This window comes from Telmatherina bonti, assembly GCF_933228915.1.
Source record: "Telmatherina bonti genome assembly, chromosome: 4".
NCBI lineage: Eukaryota > Metazoa > Chordata > Actinopteri > Atheriniformes > Telmatherinidae > Telmatherina > Telmatherina bonti.
This window is the reverse complement of record NC_136622.1, coordinates 26,508,081-26,530,280: the sequence shown is the minus strand read 5'-3', so window position 1 is coordinate 26,530,280 and position 22,200 is coordinate 26,508,081. Positions and strand designations below refer to the sequence as shown.

General features: G+C 39.8%; 1 protein-coding gene across 1 annotated transcript in view; it reads right to left on the bottom strand.

Annotated features, from left to right (window-relative positions):
* Window positions 1–6,633: 6,633 nt before the first annotated feature.
* Window positions 6,634–22,200, bottom strand: part of LOC306754509 (metabotropic glutamate receptor 7-like) — a gene marked incomplete at both ends in the record, with an annotated part of 61,468 nt that continues 45,901 nt past the window's right edge. The window contains 3 exons of the mRNA XM_079238528.1: window positions 6,634–6,683; window positions 9,797–10,049; window positions 19,481–20,416. Coding sequence (XP_079094654.1) covers window positions 6,634–6,683; window positions 9,797–10,049; window positions 19,481–20,416 — 1,239 coding nt within the window. The remainder of the gene's footprint in view (window positions 6,684–9,796; window positions 10,050–19,480; window positions 20,417–22,200) is intronic.

Genomic DNA, 22,200 nt, shown 5'->3' with positions numbered 1-22,200 from the left:
CTTTTGTAAAATGTACAAACTGAGGTTTGGATTGTCTAGCTGAAGTTAGCAAGGCTTTAACTTACAAGATAACTCACAAGATGCCCACACCATGTGCATGGTCTTATTTGTGAATGCAGCTATGAACTGTGTCCATAGTCTGCATGTTTCCATGTATAATTGTCAGAGTTTCACTGAAATCTCTGAGTACTTTATTCAAGTATATGAACTGCATATATTCAGAATTCCAGTTCATCAAGGTGAAGTCAAGTCCTGATCTCCCCTCAAGCTGTGTGCTGTTGCAATGATAGCAGTGCCATCCAGTGAAAGGTTGAGGTAGGCCAACACAACATGAAGCTTACTTGCCCTAAGCAGGACGTATACTCCAAACCTTTTGTCACCTGTCAGTACTGCTACTTAGATTCTGACACAGGAAAGTGAGAATTCAATGCTCTGGGACATGAAAAACCCCCACAAAATATACAGATATTTATACAGTATCAGTAGATGGCAGTAGTATCATACTATGACAAAGGTACTGATAAACACACTTTGCATTTCATATCTTTTTAAACAAGCATTAAGTTGCCTTTAGTCACAGTAAACAAAACATATAAGACTGCAATTATTGTTTTATTAGATTCTGCATCTATGCATTACAAGATCCTATTATGAGATACTGTGTTTATTTCATTTCATTACCTTACAGGAGGTGTACCAAAACACAACATGTCATACAACGAAAATTTTAAACAGTGGATCAGCAAGAATTAATCCATATTCAAATTTCCATGACGATAGAACATGTTGGCTGTCTTAACACACGCGTATAATTAGAGAGAGAGATAAGTTTCAGCAACTGTGAAACTCACATTCAGCCACAGATTTAGAAAGTGTAGGATAATTGCATTTGGCTCTTATCTTATAAATTGGATCCACTCCAGAGCTAGTATAGAAATCCTCGGTTTGAGTGAAGGAAGGAACCCTTCCTCACAGAAGCTGTTAGGTTTCAGAGCCATGACAAAGCTGAGAAATTTGGGGAGTTGCAGCAAACTAGGACGGGAAAAAAAAAAAAACATGACAGATTTTGCACGACACTGGCTTTAATGATGTGAGCAGCATTTTTAGCTGAGGCTTGCTGCAGGGCATGAGGGCAGCAACAGAGACTTATCAAATGGGAGGTGATTGGCAACAATTACATGACTGAGCGTTTGAAAAAATGGAGAAGACACAACAGTATTGGGGTCAGGTTTCGACCCCTGCCTTGTAATGTCATGCTGAATGAACCTCCTCCTCACTCACAAAGACCACAGCTGATTCAACATGTTGTTTATGCTCTGAATTTTATACAATGCAGCAGCAGGATCACCGCCACTCATATTCCTCTCCGCAGTATGCATTTAGCTTGAGTCTCTCTGCCCTCCGTCATTATATTCTGTCTAGAAAACATTTTGAAATCAGAGGGCTTGTCTCTATATTGTTGTTGTACATCATTTCTGGCTTTTACAGACATTGTGTGATCTGTCAGCCTCATGTTAGAGATGAATGTTTGTGCAGAGCACGCATCCTGCACGCTCCCTGCTGGCCTGATGGCCAGATGGGTCAGTGATTGTGTAGTCAGGGTTTGCGGGCCCCTTCTGTTCTCTGTGAGGGCCCACTCATGGGATCAAAACCCCAGAGATGAGAATTATAGAAGCTGGATAACAAGGTACATGGATTGCAAGCTGAGCTGTGACATTCACTCACAAACACAGTCAGTCCACACTCAAACTCCACACAGGTACGTTAAGAAGTATGCATTGTGTCATTCCCAACAGAAAGTGTGCTGTATCGGCATGCGCTGCTTCTGACTCCTCCTGCAGGACACAGATCTGTCAACAAGATGTTTTTACTGAATAACAGAAAAATTAACTACAGACATTGATATTCTCTTCAATAAGCCAGAGGCAGAGCTGATCTTTTATCATTCCAGACAAGCTCTGCAGGACGGTAACATTATTTTAGGGATATTTTTCTTTATTTCTGCTCAATCTAAATTTATTTATTTAGTCAAGTCATCTTCAGCTGCTATTGCAGTCCATTAACTCCATTGTGAAGATACATAATTGATGCAGCCTTTGGGTAGAGTTTAATCAAATGGAGAGCACTCCACACTCCACCACCAACTGAAAAATGAGAAATACAATTCCCTGCGATGTAGATGCAAGGTAAGACTATAATTCACACTTTGAATTGATTTATCACCATTTGACTGTTCACTTCCTGCTTAATGCCAAGAGCAAAACTCACAGCATTTAAGCTTTTGAAGACGGATTTACGTGAAGGAGTTTTGAGCTGCGATTGGTATTAAGAATAAATATACATGCAACACCAAGCAGTTGTTTCTAATCTGCTCTCTAGCAGAGATTGTGGTTTGTGGCTGTTTTCTGTACCTTTTGAGATTCCACTATTAATTAATCTTTTCTTGATGTGGATTTGTATCAATCTCAGGCAACTATTTATTTCCATCTTAGTGTTTTGTTTTACTTTAGCAGTTTACTTTCCTTTGAAGCATTAGCGGCTGAGATGTGGGATGTCGAATTGCATTACTAATGCTATGCTGCCTGAAATAAAGGGCTTTGCTTTTGAGGCAAATTTCACAGCCAGCCAGCACTTGCTGTCAACCCTTGTTGAAGCAACAGGTGATTTTTCTTGGTGTAAATACAGCTGACTTTTGTCTGAGCCCTCAACCTAAGCTTTGATACAGCAGTAAAAAAAAAAAAAAAAAAAAAAAAAAAAAGCTGTTTTATCTTATGCAAGCTTCTGAAAGTAAGTTGTGCTGTTCAAACAGCCAAGACTGAACATACATGCACCATATTCACAGGATGAATGCCTCTGCTCATAAGTCTTTTCTCGATGGATGCATCCCTGTGACAGAAGGGGGAAATGGGGAAAAGTGGCAGATTAGTGCACCTACTCGGCTGAAAATTCCTGAGAGTATTCGTCTCACTCAGCCCTCTTAATAACACAGCAGTCAATTAAAGCCATGAAGTCAGATTTGTAATTTCCACATAATCATTAACTGAAATTAGAAGTTTGGATATTGAAGAGATTAGAGGGGAAGACAAGGAGAAAGGCAGCGAGAGATCCAAATCCCTCAGCCAGTGATCTCTCAGATGAGTGAAGATAAAGGAGATGACTGAGCTAATTGTGAAGTGTCAGAATTCATATCTCTTATGACTGTCAAATGAGCAAATTTCCAATGCATTTTCTCCACCCACCCAACTCCCTCCCCACAGGGTAAACGTGCTGAGAGATAGGAAAAAATACCAGGAGACACTAATGTGATGAGAATGATGCCTGGTCTCTTCCGCCGATTAAAAATGCAATAACACCGTGACAAACACACACACATACACACACATACTGTGCAGCCCATACACTGTTGTGTAGCTTTATGACCAAGAGATAAGAAATGGCACCAAGTGACCTCAGACTAATATATGTGCAGAGGATAAAAAGTACTGAATCACTTTCATGAAACTGCTCTTTTTAGACTAAATAGCTTATACAGTATATCAGCATAATTTACTCATGAAGTTCCTGCAGATGATAATAAGCGGCTGTGAGGAGATGTGTGTCTTGTGATTCATGTGTAAATAGTGATTTTCACTGATATGAATATCTTAATATCACACCGATGCTAATGTCGGTTGCTGTTACAGCTGGTAACAATAATAGGCTTGTTTTATGAAGGCAGGGAAACATGCAAAGAAAGGAAAATATGTTGGGAATCAAAGGGAGCTTTCGAGTACATAATGCAGCAGGGGAAAAATTTAAGAGGACTGAAGAGTGTCTTTATCCATCCTTTGTTATATCAGGCTTCAGCTGGTCACTGACGGGAAGCAGATAAGGTTTCTCTCTGGCTGCAGTTGGATAATTGGACATTTATGGAGAGATAGGAGAGCCCAAGGCCCAGGAGCCATGAAACAGAGCTAATCTAGACTCAGCATCAGTAAATTGTCTGTGAAAGAGCGCATCAGGAGCTCTGACAAGATAAAGAAGGCTTTCCTCAAAGGCGGAGGCGGACCAAAGTGACACAAAAACTCAGACAGAAGAAAGCCTAAGCCTTTGGTTCTGGGATATTTAGATGCCACATGAGGCCCTCAATGAAATGCACATTTCTGCAAAGTAGCAGTGTCACCTTGTCAACCAAATTAGGTCATGCAGTCTTGTAATGATTTGTGAAGATGGCTTTGACAACTCTGTAACTAGACAGCTCCTATGTTCCAAATTCTTTTTGGCAAAATCGTATCTATTTATTAAAGAAAACCTTTGTTCAGCATAAAATTCCCCCAATGCAACTTAGCGGCAATACCAAGCAAAACATTTGATGCATATATATACGATATGTACACAAACTGACAGATTTAAAAATGTAAGTCCTCCCGAGTTTGCCTTGAAATCAGTTTTTATGATTTGTTTCATTCCTTTGATGTGGCTCCTATCTGCTTGTCCCAGGAAACGGCTGCCTACAGAACAGGTGCATGCTGAGCAGGTGGGCCCTCACATAGGAGCTTTGAGATGAAGCTGGATTAGTCCATACTGTGTGCTATTTTAGGTACTGAATACTATTCCTGAATACCCCTTTCTTTTGAATATTTTCAGTTTTTTCACAGATCTGTAGGCTTTTGTTTTACACCAAAATGCAAAAGGTGATTGCTTAAGCTGTTTGGTATTTCCTTTCTTTTTGCTGAGCTGCAAACTTAAACTTTGTTCAGCCCTACTGATTACTCGCACATAGACACTGACACAGGCAATTAATTTGCTAGGGTAGAGGCTAGCCTTAATTGGGTATAAGTGGGATTTTTCTTGGCTGTGTGCAACAGAAAATGACAGAGTGTGTGTATGAGAAGTAAAGACCATCTGGTCCCACAGGACTGAGAAAGATGCCAGATAAATGAAAAGAGAAACAAGAGAGACCCTCTGTGGGTTCGGATATCACTCTTTCTCTCCCTGTCTCTAATTCTTGCACACAGAAAAGGAATTGTCATGTCATGGTCATATATCATTTGTCCATGGAACTGCCTAGAGGGAGATGCTCACTCGTGAAGAAACAGAAGTCTCTCAAGCGTGGCCTATTCATACTTTTATGCAATAATCAATATTGAAAATAGTAACATTAGGCTTGCAGGCAGGAACAGGAATGAGGATTGGTTAGCGTGTAATAGCTTGGTCATCAGCAGGACAAATTGACCTGACATGTTATATCGTTCATGTAAGTGATTGGTAGTGAAACTTGGAAGGACCAACTGTGAAAAGATAAACAAAGGATGAGACAGAATGAGCAAAGGGGGAGCACAGGATTCAGCTGGTGAACATCCTCTCACCAGGTTCCATCTCTGCTCAGTGAGCTCTCTAATACGCTCTGTCATGGAGTGATACAGTAGACCAGCACATAACATTTCCATTAGCTGCCAGAAATCCATGAACAACACATATTTACACTTATTGTACTAGTGTGCACACCGGTTTGAACGTACTCGAAGATCTCCTGCTTCGACACTCATTCGACTGTCCATTCAGACAAACAGAAATGACTATTATATGCTGTCTGGTTTAATTGTATAAAAGATAACAAAATCATTTTATTACATATTCATTATTAGACAGACATCACAACATACTTGCATGATTGGCCTGGAATTCATATTTCCCACAGAATAATTAGGCAAAGTACGAAACTATATGAAACAAACAACAAACAAACATGCTTGCAGATACAGTTTAAAGCCATATCCCATCAGTCAGTGAACTTCACTTTTGGTAAAGAAAATAAACTGCAGAAGGATGCTGAAGCTCATGGTTATTTTCAGAATTTATTGTTTTTCTTTTTCTTTGTTTTTTTTTTTTTGTTTGTTTTTTTTAAGGTTTACATCAAATAGAACAGACATACATTGGCACATGCAAAGTGAACACTTTGTGGTGCTTTTCATCGCCATCCAAACCCAATTGAACAAAGACTGGATATTTATTTATTTTTTTGTGTACTCCAAACATGAAAATACTCTCAAATATTTACAAAAAATATATAATTACAATGCCCATCACTCTAACATAACAATCATTTGGGACTGATTAGAGTTAAAGTTGTTAAAACAAAATACTGTATGTGGCAGAGCTTGCTGTTCAAGGTCATTAAATCAACTTTGAGAAAGAAGAGGCACAGAAGAAAATCACTTAGAAACAATACAAAACATAAATCAGATAATGGAAACCCCAAGAGAATATGGCTTTAATGACATTTCAAAAGAAGAAAAATAAATCTTGAAGCAGATCCATTGTCCTTTTTTGCATTTGCGCTCATTCACAGTGACCCTTTTTAACAGGTGAGTTGACCTCTGTCAGAGACAGATTCAGGGGCCACAACACAAGTTTACAACCTGCAGTTTGGTTGTAAAGGCCGACCCAGCCTCCCCAGCCTTAAGCTCTGCTTGTCTCTGTCAGGACTCATGCATCATGTCTGGATGAGGGTTGGTTGCAATCCACAGTCCCAGAGTGCATAGGTACTGCAGGTGGTGCTGGGATGCCTGCACTCTCTGTCTGTCTTTCTCTGATCTCTTCCAACTTTTTTGCTCACAGATAAAGGACAAACAGCTTTTAATCCCACACAGATCAGATCCTGAGGTTGTTATAACTCACATATGTTTTCTTGGTTGCTTGACCTGAAAACAGAGTAAAAAAATATTCAAATTTACTCTGAGAGCTGCTAAAACAAACGAAGAACAGAGTAGACACCCCTCCCCTGCAGAGGTAAATAGACATCACCCTTTTTTGATAATGTCTTTCTGCTGTGCTGTGAATTCTTATTATCAGTTGTGTGCAATCAGTAGCAATATTTTCTGGCCTAGTGTATCATTTCAATCCACAGTACCCCTGTGTAAAGCCTCAGTTTCTATTTTCAGTTGTTAACTTGTGATAAAAATCACAAACACCACACAAGTGGGCACCGAACAAATGCTAGGGCATGCAATGCGATCCCAGTCTCGATTGCCATGGAAACGTATCAGAGTGTGGCTGAGTGCCTAGTTGCCGTTTGTGTTTGTGTGTCCTGCTGCATAGCTATCATTATGAGAACCAATTTGAGTTTTAAACCTTTGGCGTGTGTGTGAGTGCGTGTACTCAGGCCATTTGAGGTTGTCATGACTTCTTAAGAAGACTGTTTTATGGTGGGAATTAAATAGAGTTATGCTTAGTCTTTGGACTGGGGTGATATTTGGATAATGTGTGATGTTGTGGAGGTTAAGAGCGGCTAAGGAAATGTGAGTGTGTCTCGCACACAAACCACAAACACAAAGATATGTGTATCTGCTGGTGTAATGTAATATCTGTGCAGCAGAGGAGGTCAATGTGCATTTTGTTAATCACAGACATTGCTCTAAATTCTAATTCCTTTGCTTTAATGTTGCTATGGAGACCAGATCCCACGGGCTATGCAATTAAAGTCGCACTATTTCTTTGGAGCAGCATTTTGTGGTCTCGGCCTGAAAGTATGATGAATAAAACATCAGTAAATGTGCAACCAATTCTTGCTGGTAACTATTACAGTATTCAGGAAGATTAGTCATTTTTTAGAGATATTTTTGACGTGTTATCTGCTCTGGGACTGATTCTTTTACCTCTCTACTGTTTTAATTTTTGTAATTAAAAACTGATTTTCCTTCCTAATCTGTGGTTCGGCCTTTTGTAAGGCTCAGTTTCCTTACCACATCGAACACTGTTAATGAAATAAGCTCAATCTGAAAAGCATTAAGGCATCCACACAAATGCCTGCTGGGAAAAATCTTGCAGGACATTGAATAAATTCAACAGAATTACAAGGCAAATGCTCCTGTCTGAGAGGCATAATCATGAAGATATTACACCATATCAATACCAATGTAAATCTGCAGAATTGCTAAAGCTCTAAATCCTATAAATCACTTGGAGTCATCACATGCAGGGCTGATAGGCCCTGAAAGGGAGGTGGTTGGCGCCCTGATGGTTACAGGAATTGACGGACAGTCTCCAGGGATGGTCGAGGCACAGTTCAGGTTTCAGGGCGGTCATGCACATAAATTCGCCATTAATAAATGTCACTTCCACTGTTGCTAAAAAAGAAGGGCAAGAGGAGGAGGGAGTGTGCAGGGTGGAGACAGCCAAGGAGAGAAGATATTCATGTAGGAGAGACAGAAGGTGAGAGGCACACAGAACAGATGACATGGTACACTTTTGGGAGCGCCCTGTGGAGGTCATTGGGGATTTTTCATGTGTTCCTGCAACAGATGTTATGTTTTTACCATCAATTCAAAGTATGTATTTAGTCAATGAGCCACATGTGTGACATGCATGAAAATGTTCCCCATCCCCTGATACACTTGCCCGGCTTGCTGCCTTCCATGTGTGCACCTCACACATCCAGTCATACATCAGAAACCACACATACACTGACATACACAAGCTTGTCGCGCCCATGACAGATGAGTGTGACAACTGTTGGCTGTTTGGAGAAATTCCCAGGAAAATTTGTCACCTCAGAGGCATAATTCAAAGGGGGGAGTTGAGGGGATGGTGCACCTGTGGGTGCTATGATTGCTGGATATGATTAGAGGCGTTGTGGGAGAGAAAGGCCTTGAAAACTGTGATGTGTCATTTGCATAAGCTGCCAATCTTCCCTGACTTGATCCTGACAGCTGAAGATGTGCACAACCTCCATTGCAACGTGCGTGTGTAAAATGCAGCTTTTGCAGTTTTTCCTCTGTTCAACTCATTTGAGCTTTTTTTTTTTTTTGTTTGTTTCTTTATCAAAATAAACGCTGTGTCACCCAGCTGTGGGAATACGTAGGAAGCCTCACTCCTGCACTAATACCCAGCATTATCTTTGCTAACAGGATCATGCTCACTGTTTCCGATGAAGGGTGGCATGAGTAACACAGAGCAACAGAGAAAGATAATCTCCCTCAGTTCTTGACAACAAAGCCCCGGTTCTTCAAATCTCTCTTCAGAGCAAGTTCCCCATCTTCTCTAATGCTTGCTGCCATATACTTGGGCTAAAGGTCTTGCCATTTATCAGAATAGAGGATAACTGGGTTCCCTCTCCAGGATATGATACATACTTCTGGCCGAGTCACACCAAATTAGATTGGTAGAATAACACAATTCTAGTGCAAAAAGGAAATGAGGGAGGGAGAAAGATGTTTCATTATTGTTTAATTGAAAAATTTAAAACACTGTTAACACACAGATCTGAATGCATTTATATGGTATTAATTTCTTATCTCTACAGAAGTTTTATTAATTTAGAGTAGTAAAGGATAAACACTGAAATTTACATGTGATTCTGGTGTTCATCCGTGATTAATGTGCAAGCATCTAAGTTTGTGTGTATGCGTGCATGTTTTCTTTTCTTTTCTTTTATATTTGTTTATTAATTGTACATTTCAGCAGCATGCACGGCGTTGACATAGTAAAATAAATCTCAACATATTTTCTTAGATTTTACTTGGTGGCCTTTTTATCATTTGCAGACAGCTTTAATCTAACTATAGCATTAATAATGTGTAAGCTTATAATATAGCTGTAAAGCAGACTTATGAATAGATTTTGTATACAGCAACAACTTGAGGGAAAATTAGGCTGATGTGTAAACACACACTGAAGTACAGCCTTGTATACTCTATTTAAATCAAGGTTTTCTTTCGTGAAATGTGGTCTAATTAAAACTTAAGCTAAGTTCATTGTGCTAGCAGCAGGTACGTGTCTCTGAGGCTTTGTGGTGTGTCGTCGCTGGGTTACTCACTCATTGGGTCAGCAGCAGGGTTCTCGCAAAGCTCAGTCTTAGCCTCTCCGTTGGGCCTTTCGCTGGGCTTCTGGGATAAACGGGATGACATTGTGGCAGCGGTGACCACGGACTTGAAGCTACGCTTCCTCTTCTGTACGTTCAGCTCAGGGTGGAAGATAATGATGTACACCTTGGGCATGTAAAGCATGCCCAGTGCTACTGAGGCACTAAGGTTCATGGAGATGGTCAGGGTGGTTGTCTGAATGTAGAGCTGGAAGGGAAGCACAAATGCATGATTTTTAATAGTCTACAATAGCAGCATACATAATGAAATTAGTGGATTCTTTTGTACATGATAATGACCTTGTATGTGATCTTTGAAGCAGATTAATATGTATAGAGCAATGTTTAAAGAAAAATTAGATATGAAGCAGCAACAATCGCTAAACATCTGTGACCAGTTACACAACACACACACTGCTGAGCACCCTGATGAGCCAAAACCTAATAATAGCTCTTGCCCCATAACAGAATCTGAGTAGAAAAAGTTACTTGTCGCTTTTCAGTCTTGTAGCAGATCGTCCTTCAAAAGGACCCACTGTGTGCCGCTAGAGGTCATGTTTCTTTTTAGCACATCCCTCTATTTCCCTTATGAATTATAAGTCACTCAGAAAATTCAATTATTGATGATCAAATTTACCAAAAATCAAATGTGTGTGCAGTGGTGAATATACGATACACAGCAATGGGCAAAGGAGCAATCATGCGTTCAGTACTGTGACGAAGAAGCACTTATTAAAGTCTGATCTGCAGCTACTCAGACAGTTGAGGTGTATTAATGGCAACATAAAAACATCACTAAGAGTTTATCAAAATATCCTCATATGACCTGCGTCCTAACAGCCTAACACTTTTGACAAGATTGATAAAAAATGTTATTTGACAAGGATCTGTCCCTCACATTTACGCTCACTTATCCTTTTACTTTGTATTTTATATTTTCTTTTACCAGTCAGACAAGTGCTTGTTTTCATGTTAACCATTTCCACTGCCTGGTTCAGTTTTATGAAAAATAAAATGGCACACAAAGCATAGCATAAGAAAGCTGTATCTGCAACACACAGTAAGGCCTGTATGAATAAAACTCTATGTAGAGTCATGATTAAAACTATGAGTCTGCACAAAGGCAGAAATGTGAAAACATTTTTTAATGTAGCCTAGATAAGGTTCTCTTATAAATCTCAGTCAACTTGAGATTTTAAGTAAGTTCAGATGTGATCAAACCTGTATATTCAGAGCAGAGGACATTGCAAAGATAGAAGAAAAAAGATGGGGATTACAAATAAAACACAAAAAACACATTAGTTCAAAGAAGGGTGGGATCAGAACAGCAACTTGTGTTAAATTCTGCAGTGAATAAGCAGATAGCACACTGTAGCACACTGTAAACAGCCTTGCATAAAGATGATTACAAGACACGAGGGAGACGAAGATGAGCAGAAATAGCATGGCGTGTCGACTGTTATCTTACACAACCTCTAAAGCAACACATGACCCAATCGTTTGCCAGAAAATCAAATAATCTCAAAAATGCTTGTTCTCTTTGGAAAGCTGCATAAGTGAGATCATCCACGGCCATCCTTACACATGACAGGGAAACAGGGCAGCATTTATAAAAGCACCCACACTCTCAAAAATAGAGGTACAAGATAAGGACATTTCTGTACCTATAGGTACATTTTAAAGAAATGTTCTCTCAAAAGTACAATACTGGTCTTTAAGAGACCAGAAGCACACCTTCAGAGTACGAAAAAGGGTTCAAAGTGACATAAAGTACAAATTTGTACCATTTCGACCATAAGGGTACCTGCAGCATTGAAAAATGTAATGTTAATGGCTGTAATGTTACAAACTAGAGCAGAGTTAAGTGATGACAGTAGTACTACTTAACAGTCATTTACTAGACCAGACAATGAAGGTCAGATGCTGCAAACTAAGTGTATGGCTGGTCAATATTTTGAGTTTTTGAAGATTATTTCTAAATTAAAGATAAGATAATATTGCAAAGTGGCATGGACCAGGCCTAATCCTGTGAAAACATAAAAAAACATAACTTGATAAGGTAAGGTTGAACTTGATAAGGTACAAAAATAGACCAGAACTGAAGGGTACAGAAATGTCTTTCAAAAGAGTACACCCCCAGTGACAAGCATTTGTACCTTTTTAGGTACAAGCTGGTACCTCTATTTTTGAGTGTGCACTTGCAAATAAAAGGGATATTGAAAAATATCCTTTATAAGTATTATTAATCACTATCCTATGTTTTTAAAGTAAAATACCTCTAAATGATTTTCCTCTTCAAATTCATATCAGGAATAATTTGCTTTACTAATAAAATATATGTTACAAATTGTAGGAAAAACTGTACAAATGGCTTCTGAGTGTGTGATCTGTTCATGCATCTAATCAAGGTTTTGTATTATGTCATTTCAAACACAATGGATGCAGCTTGTGAAAGGCTTTCATTTCATCCCTCATAGACAGATCATTTTTAAAGTTGGAAAAGTTTATGTAAAATGAAACGTTTCCTTTCAAACTTCCTTTTTAAGGGTTACATTACACTTCACATTGATAACTTGTTACTGTGAGCTTACATAACCTGGATCACACCAGGATTACGAATCTCAAACACAGACCTCATCAAAATTTAGTGATTTCCGTGAGAGGCTGTGAAGTCAGTAAATCAGCCAACATGTAAGAGCCCCATGTTTCATTTAAGTGCTCTGGAGGAAGGAAGAATCACTTTGAGAAGGGGCATTACTGTTTCAAGAACCTCCTCACCAATCTACTGCACTTTGAAGCATCCGATGTAACTTATATGCCGCCTCTCAGTCAGTCACTGGTAATGTGGATGGGGAGAGGATACAACTGTAAACAATATCCACCACAGTTTATGTGCACCGAGGCGAAATGCTCAGTGAATCAGTGAGAGGTAGAAATGTCACCATTTGCATATAATATTTCTCTGTAAATATCGTTAGCGATAATTTCTTCCATACAAATCTCATTTACATTCCAGACATGTTTTTGTATTCTAATCTTCTGAAATCATTCAGATGTTGGATATCAACAATCCAATGCACTCAATTGCTCCTGTCTCCTTCCACCACCTCCTGCTTCTCTGAGTATCAGCTTTAGAGGCAGTGATCTAGCTGGTACGCCATGCATTAATAACTCTGTAAATATGGCAGTGCACTCCATTCTGTGTCACTCGAAACTGGAGTGGAATGCTGTGTGCGAGCTGGGAATTTGTATCATTAATGGTTCAATTTTAGGGTATTCAACTGAACAGTACGCATGGCATCAAATATTGCGTAAGAAACTCCACACTGCTGGGTTCCATGTTTAATAAATGGTAACCTGTCTGGTATCCATAGCAACACTACAGAGTTTAGTGCGAGAAAACTAAAAAGGACTGGAATAAGCGTTTAATAAGATCCTGATATCTCAGGATCTGCAATAGTGCTGACCCAGTCAGAAGTGAGTTTGTAAGCATGCAGGAGAGTTGATTGGAGAGAGGGTGAACAATAAGTAGCATACGCTTGCTTACACTCATCACACAAGCAAAAGCTTGCACACACAAATCGTGCGTAGGTGTGTGGGCTTTTGCTCCTGTTAATACAACCACACAAACGCTCACACACACGTAAACACACCAAACCAAATCCTTTTTTCTCACCGTCTCGAATCACAGAGACAGGGTTTTACATTGTGCCTCACTGTGACCCAAATTCTTTGCCCCTCTCAGCCACCGCTCGGATGTTTAGCTTGTCACAGAGCATTCATAATTAATTACTTTTTGCTTTAACATAAATAATTACATGAAGTCATTTTCACAACTGCTTAGCAACTCTCTATTTATAGCCACAGTAATGATTTATTAAAGTCCTCATCAGGAATCAAACAGTTGCTTTTGAATTTTACATCTCACTGACAAGCTGAATCCAAACATTAAGCCACGACGAACTGGGACTCTTCCATCTCGACAAAAAAGCTGTAGAGGGTAATTCCCCTAATTATATCCACACGGAGTTTCATTCAGTGCAAAACCAATTTAGTTGGGTGTGGTTGAGATCTATGAATGCGTACAGTTAGAAGGACTTGATTCAGTAAGTGACAATTAGGATGTTCGCTGCCTCATCAGAGAATGCCTTAAATAATGAATCCATGGGGTTTTTAGTCTCCTCTTAGCTACCTGGTGTCTCTTGTTGTTTTGGGTGGCCTACTTTCACAAACCAGCTCATATCATGAATAACTCGGGATGGCTTTGTGCTGCAAAGCCCTATTCTGAGGATATTGGAGACAGTGCATCCTGTGTGAATGGCCTTCTTTGTGTTTTCACTGTGCACAGGAGGAGCCCATTTCTGAGTGTTTGGCTAAGCCTTTAAAGAGGTGGTGACATATAACTCACTCTGCATGTTTTAGAGTGGGTTAACAGCCAGAACAAGTAGAGGACGCCACTTTTGACATTTCCTTGAGAGGTGAATAATAACGGCATATATTTTACTGTAATTATGTGGACTTTTCATCATCAAGTCTTTTGAAGTGGGGGGAAAAAAAATCAAAGCGACACAGTTTTGGTCCCACTTTTACAACAGGAGTACAAGTGTTTTCATTTTGCAAATTACTTCAACCTCAACTCCTCTTATAGAGGACTCCAGAGGTGCACAAACTGGTCAGTAGCTACCAGGAGGTGGCATTCAGACAGACAGTCTGTGAGAGGTGAGAGGTTTGGAAAATGTTTGATGACAATAAGCCGATTAAGAAACACTATTTTGGTAAACACAAAGTAATGTTTTGTGACCGGCTTTATGCTGCTGCAAAGCAGGACATTTTTTCCACATTTCCTCCCGATATGACATTGTTTTGGAGTCAATGCAACAGTAATGATTATGTCAGAACCACAAACTTTATAATCAGTTAGTTTATTCAAGTACTATCAGCTGTACATAGTGTTTGTCAGTGAGGAAGGGGTATAATTCAGTCCTGGCTGGATGACAAATGAATACCAGCTCAAGGGTATAATGTAATGTAATAATCATCAAAAGTACTTCCTATGGAATTATTAGTTATATTATAAACTACACCACTTATCGTTTACAGGAAAGCCTGCGTTTCAGTACCATAGCTGCAAGATGCCATACTTTCAGAGATGTGGTTATGTGGTTCCTAAGAAGTCCTCGGGACTTTACTTCATGTATAGTATAATAAATATTCATTTATCTATTTAACATTTCTTCAGACCATCCTAGGGAAGCTTTGCTTTTTTTTTATTGCATTCAATTTTACTATGACATCCAGAAATGCTGCAAAAAATATGAGGTCATCACAGTTTGAGTTTTGCAGGTGTGACTAGTGTAAAAGCGAAACTCTTCTCAATAAATAAATAAGTACAGGTCGAGGGTAAAATCAAAACCATAACCTCCCTCTCTCTGAGTTACACTTGGCCAGTTGTAGCTTTTTCTTCCTGCAGTCTGCTTCGGGTGCAGTCTTCTCAAGGTTTCATGCATAAAACAAGTGATAGGCAGGGGAATTTCTCATATTCTTTTTAAAAGAGTCCACATCCATGCAATAACTGTCAAATCCAAGTCATCTCAAGTGCAGTTGTTTGGAGAGCGATGGGGAGTACAAGTTGCACTTTTCTTATCACTAGTTGAAAGCTAAATTGAAAAAGGTTTTTTTTTTTTTTTCCATAATAGTAGGTCATTGCTAACAATACTTGTCAGCACAATCTGTCTTCAAAAGTTTCATGTAGGTTCAGAAGACATCTTACATGAGCCTAAGTGGTTTGCAGATATATGCTGAGGTATATAAACGTCCCTGATGAGTTACCTTTTAGGCATGATTGAATCTAGGAGTTGTTTTTAAAGGAATGTTTCTATGCTTCAGGAAAATAGATTCATGATATCACCAGACTCTTCTGAAATGTAAGAGCTGTTATTTTTGTGGTCAGGATGACAGTAACTTTAAAAAGTACTTTGTAAATTTCTATGCTGATTTGTTTCAAAAGTCAGCTAATCTCCAGGAACGATGGCAAGTGATTGTGGATGAGTGTGACTCACACAGCCATAAACTGGATCTTTTGCTACTGATTTCTAATGACTTTCCTTAACATAAGTCAGAATTGGCAAACAGAAGAGGAGGGAACGAGTCACAGGTGTGAAAAATATAAGGGGAACTACATGATGTTAAGCTGAAGAAATATTACAACCAGTGCAGTTAAAACTTCTTCTGCAAGACAATGCAAGGTCAAACAGGTGCAGCTGAATTTTTGGATTGTCTTCGGCAGCTGGCCTGCTGTCATCATAGAGGTATAAATCATCGGATATTGGACAACCTAGTGTGAGGAATTACTCAAATCTTAGTGGGTGTGTTCGCATCTGCACATGACTGTATGTGCAGATGCAGAGACTGCTGGTGGTTTTAAAAAGAGACTCAAGACCTACCTTTTTAGCTTAGCTTGTAGCTGAATTCTTATTTTATTTAGTTTTGATTTTATTAATTCTATCATAACTTTTATAGATCTATAGATTTTATAGATTTTTACTTATTGAATCATGTACTTGTCTATTTATTTTAAATACCACCTTATGTGGCTCCTTTTTCTTAGTAATTTGATCTTTTTTCTTTTTCCCTTTTGGCTCCAGTGATTCCTGTCTGGGGATTTTTCACACCGGTGGCTTTCCTTGCTTGGTCTGCAGGGTTGTTGCTGCAGTGGCTGCCTCTGTTTGGGTGACTGTGGGGGTCCTGCACGCACCACGGCCCTGTGTCCTGTGGTGGTGCCCTCTGTGGCCATGGCTGGGTTGGCTTCTGGCGCAAATGGATCCCCAGTATATCATTTCCTCACAGCAGTGTCAAACATGATGTTTTTATTCTGTTGATACTTTTATACTTATTTTCAGTGAAGAGACATGGATGGGGGTTCATGTATGTGCAGAACGGGGTGTGTTGGTGAGGGGAGTGAGCGTGTACTTTGTGTGTGTGAATGTGTGCTTGTGTTGGAAAGAGATGATAATAAGGTGGATGTTTTTATACTTCTGTGCTATACTCTGCTGTGTTAAGGATTTTTAAATGTTTTTTTTTTTAATATGTATAAATTGTTTTTAGAATGTAAAGCACATTGTGTTACTCTGTGCATGAGAAGTGCTTAATAAATAAAATTTGATTTGATGAGAAAAGGAAAATACAGCGTGAAAAAATAATCTGGTCCTTACCAAGTGACAATAACACATTTTAAACCATGTGATGATTTATTTGACAAAAACTAAGTCAACAGACAGAAGAAATGTATGAAAAACCATTACTGTTAACCAGAGGTAGCAATTACTGGTCCAGAAAGTAAAAGTCCTGTCCGGCAGCTGTTCAGACCAGTCACCAAAGAAGCTGAATTTAATGAGCAGAGTTTATTTGCCAGGTAAACAAGCCTGTTAGTGAAAACAGCTTTTCTATGTACAGGTAGATCTAAAAACATGGCAGGGCTTTTACTTTTTGGACCAGGAATTGCCACCTCTTCTTTTAACTGATCCCAGGCAAATGTGAGAATCCTTGTGTGAGTGGAAGTTTTAAAGGTTTTCTGGTGTTTTAGAGTATTTGGATGTGAATTTAACAACATTACCAATAGAGAAAGAGAACTATTCCGTCCAGTTATCTGGAAATGGTTGTTCTTTAAAAAAATGGTTGTTAATTAAAAAAAAAAAGAAGTCAATCAGTTTACACTGATTAATTATCATTCCTGAGCAGAAAACATTCAAGTCAGCTGTCAAAGCTTCCAGAAGGAGATTTTCAAGCAAATCCACCATATCAACATATTTTTTCAGAAAGAAAAATAACTTTAGGACTTTAGGAGAATGGGTGATGAATTGGGGGTGTTTTCCAGCCACAGAACTTGAGTATCTTTAGAGAACTGCATGAATGAATGGTGCAAACTTCAATGAACTGAAGCGATGTAAAAAAAAAAAAAAAAAAAAAAAGAACCGGGGGCTGAAACCTTCCAAAACAATGTGACAGACAGATAAAATGCTGCTGAAAATTAGTCGAATTATTCTTTCCAAAGATGGTTCTACAATCTACTGAATAAAAAGTAGCATTTCATTTTTGACACACCACTTTGGCATTTTGTCTCAGTTTTTGTTATATAAATAATGATTCAGGGTAATACTTCATGTGCTTTTGTTAGTCTAAAATTGTAATTACCTCATTTAACTCCTGATAAGGAACAAATTCATTTTTATTTGATCTAATACGGCCAATCTTAGAAGTGAAAGATGATGTACTGTCTTATTCATGTGACTATAACAACTCTGTACAAGCTGACTTTATGAAGCTCACTGACAAAATGAGAATACAGCCAAATACATCACATTTAGTATTCGATGCTTATGACATCCTACACACACACACAAAAGAGTGCTGCATCAGTCTAATCTGTCCAATAATTACACTAATTATTTATCTTAATCATTTAAGATGAGTGAACATTTGGTGTTTTATGAAACAGTAATTACTGTCTAAGAAGCGCATGTCGGGAAGTGATGGGAATTTCAGCATAAGTACACTTAACTGACACATGGCCTAAAATCACCTTCTCCTGACTGTTATCAAGACATGCTAAGGCACTTTTCACTCACAGTGGCAAGGGATTAAGCAGAAATTCAGCCACAGAAGCCATCGCACTAAGATGCTGTGGTGTGAACTAGAGAAGGGTGTAAAGGCAGAACCGGTGTGAAGAAAGAGTTAACTGCATGAAAGGGAAAGATAAACACATTACTGCTTCGCTAGTCGCCGCAAGTAACATAATGAACTCCTAATCGCTGCTGAGGGTGTAATTCATCTATGAAATCAGCTGCAAATTGAGATGAGGAAAATCAGTTTCTGATCCATCTCATGCGGGAGCTTAGCAGGAAGGATATTGAACGGTGTGCCTCTCAAAAGGTTAGGAGTAACACTTTCCTGTCAGCATCGATATTCTGTCAGTGGAAAACTTCCCCTTGGTTCTGTCATGTACACACGGGCCTGCCAAGCAGCACGCGAGTCCAGCAGATGAATGCATCTGTATTCTACTCAGAGCTAGCCTGATAAGCAGTGACTAACACAGAAGGTCAGAATGTCATTCTCTCAATCAACTCTAGTAGCACACAATGTCAAATGCTTCGTTGAATAAAGTGCAGTTGTCAAGTGATGGGAGAGGGTGTGTTTACCCACCTATTTCTTCCCACATTCTTTCTCTTCCAGCTCCACTTTGCCTTTTTTCTCTTCCTCAACCTGCCTGCCACTTCAGAAATAAGGCAGTTATAGAGGTCTAGGTGTGAGAGCTAAGGAAGTGGCACCCAAGGCATTTTAAGGATTCTGTTGCTTGTCATAAGCTGTTTTCCCACGTTTTTTATGACCATTTATTTCAGTGAAGGTCCTAATGCGGGTTTCCACATTAATGCATCTGGTTTATATGCTTGTGCTTGTGTGACAGCCTCCCTTTATGCACTGCGTCTGTTTTTATGTTGTGTTTGTACACGCTCATGTTTGGAGAGACAAAAGAAAATCAGGGAATCAGAAAAGGAAGGGGAATTTGTGAAATCAAGGAGAGAAGCAGACAAAACGAAGGGTGGTGACAGAGTGAGAAAGCAAAAGAGAAAAGAAATGACTCACCTTCTCCGCCGACTGGGCCGTGCCAAAGAAAATGGGGATGAAGGCCAGCCACACTATGCACGTGGTGTACATAGTGAAGCCAATGGGCTTGGCTTCATTGAAGTCTTCTGGTACATCCCTTGTCTTGATGGCATAGATGGTGCAGGTTACCATCAACAGGATGCTGTAGCCCAGTGAGCAGATTATTTGCAGGTCTGTGATGTCACACTTCAGCACGCCACGAGCAAGCATTGGGTTTATGGTTTTCTGCTCATCGTAGTCGATGATGGTGTTTGGCGGATCAACGGCAAACCACACCAACACCCCCAGCAGCTGCACGCAGATAAGACTGGAAGTGATGGCAATCTGAGAGGTGGGACTGATGAAACGAGGCGGTGTGACTATCTGCTTCCCCTGCTCGAAGATCCGATAGATTCGGTTGGTCTTGGTGAGCAGAGCGGCATAGCTGATGCACATGCCCAGGCCCAGGAAGATCCTCCTGAACGCGCACACAGCCACGTCAGGCTTGGCGATCATAAGGAAGGTGATGATGTAGCAGAGAAAGATGCCAGTTAGCAGCACATAGCTCAGCTCTCTACCAGACGCCCGTACGATAGGTGTGTCATTGTAGCGCACAAAGGTTGCCATCACAAAGATAGTAGCGATGATACCCAACATGGCTAGAAAGACAGGGATAATCGCCCAAGGAGAGTGCCACTCGAGTTTGATGATGGGGATGGGCTGGCAGGCAGTTCTGTTGGAATTGGGCCTCATGTTGTAGGCACACAGTCTGCATGAAGTCTCATCATACTGGTACTGGTAGCTATCACACAGCTCACAGTGCCAACAGCATGGCATGCCCTTTACTTTCTTCTTTCTCTCTCCAGTTTTGCAGGGCAGACTGCACACAGAGGCGGGCACCTCCTGCTCCCCATCTGGCCACTGAAGCTCTTCCAGCTGGGACAGATGAAACACACAGAACAAGAAGAAGAAGAGGAGCAGTAAGAAAACAGGAAACAAGTGGGTAAGTAAACTTACCTAAATTTTGGAAAAGGAAATAAAATTCTGCTTTGACACAACATAGTTACTTGTCATGTTTTAACCAACTTGCCCTGTAAAGTACAACGCAATCTTTGCACACGGCTGAAAAGAACCTAATACAGTGCAACATCTTGCTTTCCAATTTCTTGGAGGGATTGCCTTTTGTAATACTTGAAAAAATAATTGAAATCACCATGGCAACAGAGCCTACCTTTGTTCAATGAAATAAAAATAAATGTGGAATGCAAAAGACATTAGGTTTTAATACAGGAGCCAGTGAGGTATGAAATATGTGATGAGAAGGAAGGAGAATGGGATTTGGGTTTGCAAAATGCAGGCAGTACACTCTACAGAGCCATTCCTATTTATGATCTAGTCATGAAAATAAAAAGTGTAGTTTTTGGAAACAACGAGAAGCTAACTGAGAGTCAAAGCCAAATCGCCCCGAGGTATTTCGTGATTTAAGCTCAAGCTATAGTTTTACTATACAAGTCATCTTTGAAAAGCTCTGAGGAGATATATTTGGATATTTTGTTAGGGCATTAAAATATTCACAGTTCTCTGAACCAATCTTTTGATTTATCACAAACATACTCTGAACTACTGCTTTCAAAGAACTAGAAGATTAAAAATTCTGCAACATGTTTTCACTACAATCTCAAAATGCAGCTGTTGCAGACATGATCTCACAAGTGAAGAACAAGAAAAGAAAGCTACTGTTCACGGCGAGCATGTGTCTGTGATGATCCAGTCACAAGTGGGCAGCTCTATAGTGCAGGTGTGAAACATACTCAGGATGCTTTGAGGATCAAATACCTCAGACCACATTCTGATGTGCATGGGGCTCCAGTCTTTTACCAGTGCAAGCGTGAATGTGCCAGTCATTACAGACAGTAGGAAACAGCTTGACTGGCTCTGTTCAGAAGAAACAAACCTGGGCTGACATCGTCTCAACCTAAAGGTAACTGTCAGACTTCAGGAAGACTCCTAGATCCCCAACCTGTCGACATTTAAAAGCAGCAGGTGCTGCTTTCCAGGGGAGTGGCACATTGTTGCACTGCCGTGACTAAAATGCATGTAAGCATAGTTTGAATTTCATTTTTTTTGTTGGATCCCATTTAGTGGGCCTCCAGTTGAAAGTATGTATGACAAGTGATTATCAGACTGTTATTTATTTTGTCATTTGCTGTTTTGATTAACTGAAGCTTTTGTTGCAGGTTTTCTTCGAATCTCACTCTAGCCGTGTGATGAGGATAAGTAGTCCCATTTTATTGCAAAAGTCCCTGAAGTGCCTTTTATCCTTTGAGCCCAAGGTGTTTCATTTTAACCTGGCTTTTCAGCTTTTCAGCTATATTATTCTGGGGGTGTTTCATTAATCAGAGGGCATCACTGGTTGAAATGTGATCCCTTAACTCCCATCGTTAGATAAGATGATTACTTAAATGTAAACACAGCACAATATCAGCCACTTCTGTCACTTGTTACATTTATTGTCCATCTTGAATGCAAACATCAGCAGACTAAAGAAACTTATGCAGTCCAAATACTGTCACATACAATAGGAGTCCGGCAAAGGTGTAAGCATCATCTCCTCCACATATGGCCAGTAATTGCAGATGCTGAACTGCCCCTCTGCAGCATGCACACGCACACACACACACATCTGCTGCGTGTTTGTGATGTGTGTACCTGTATGACGA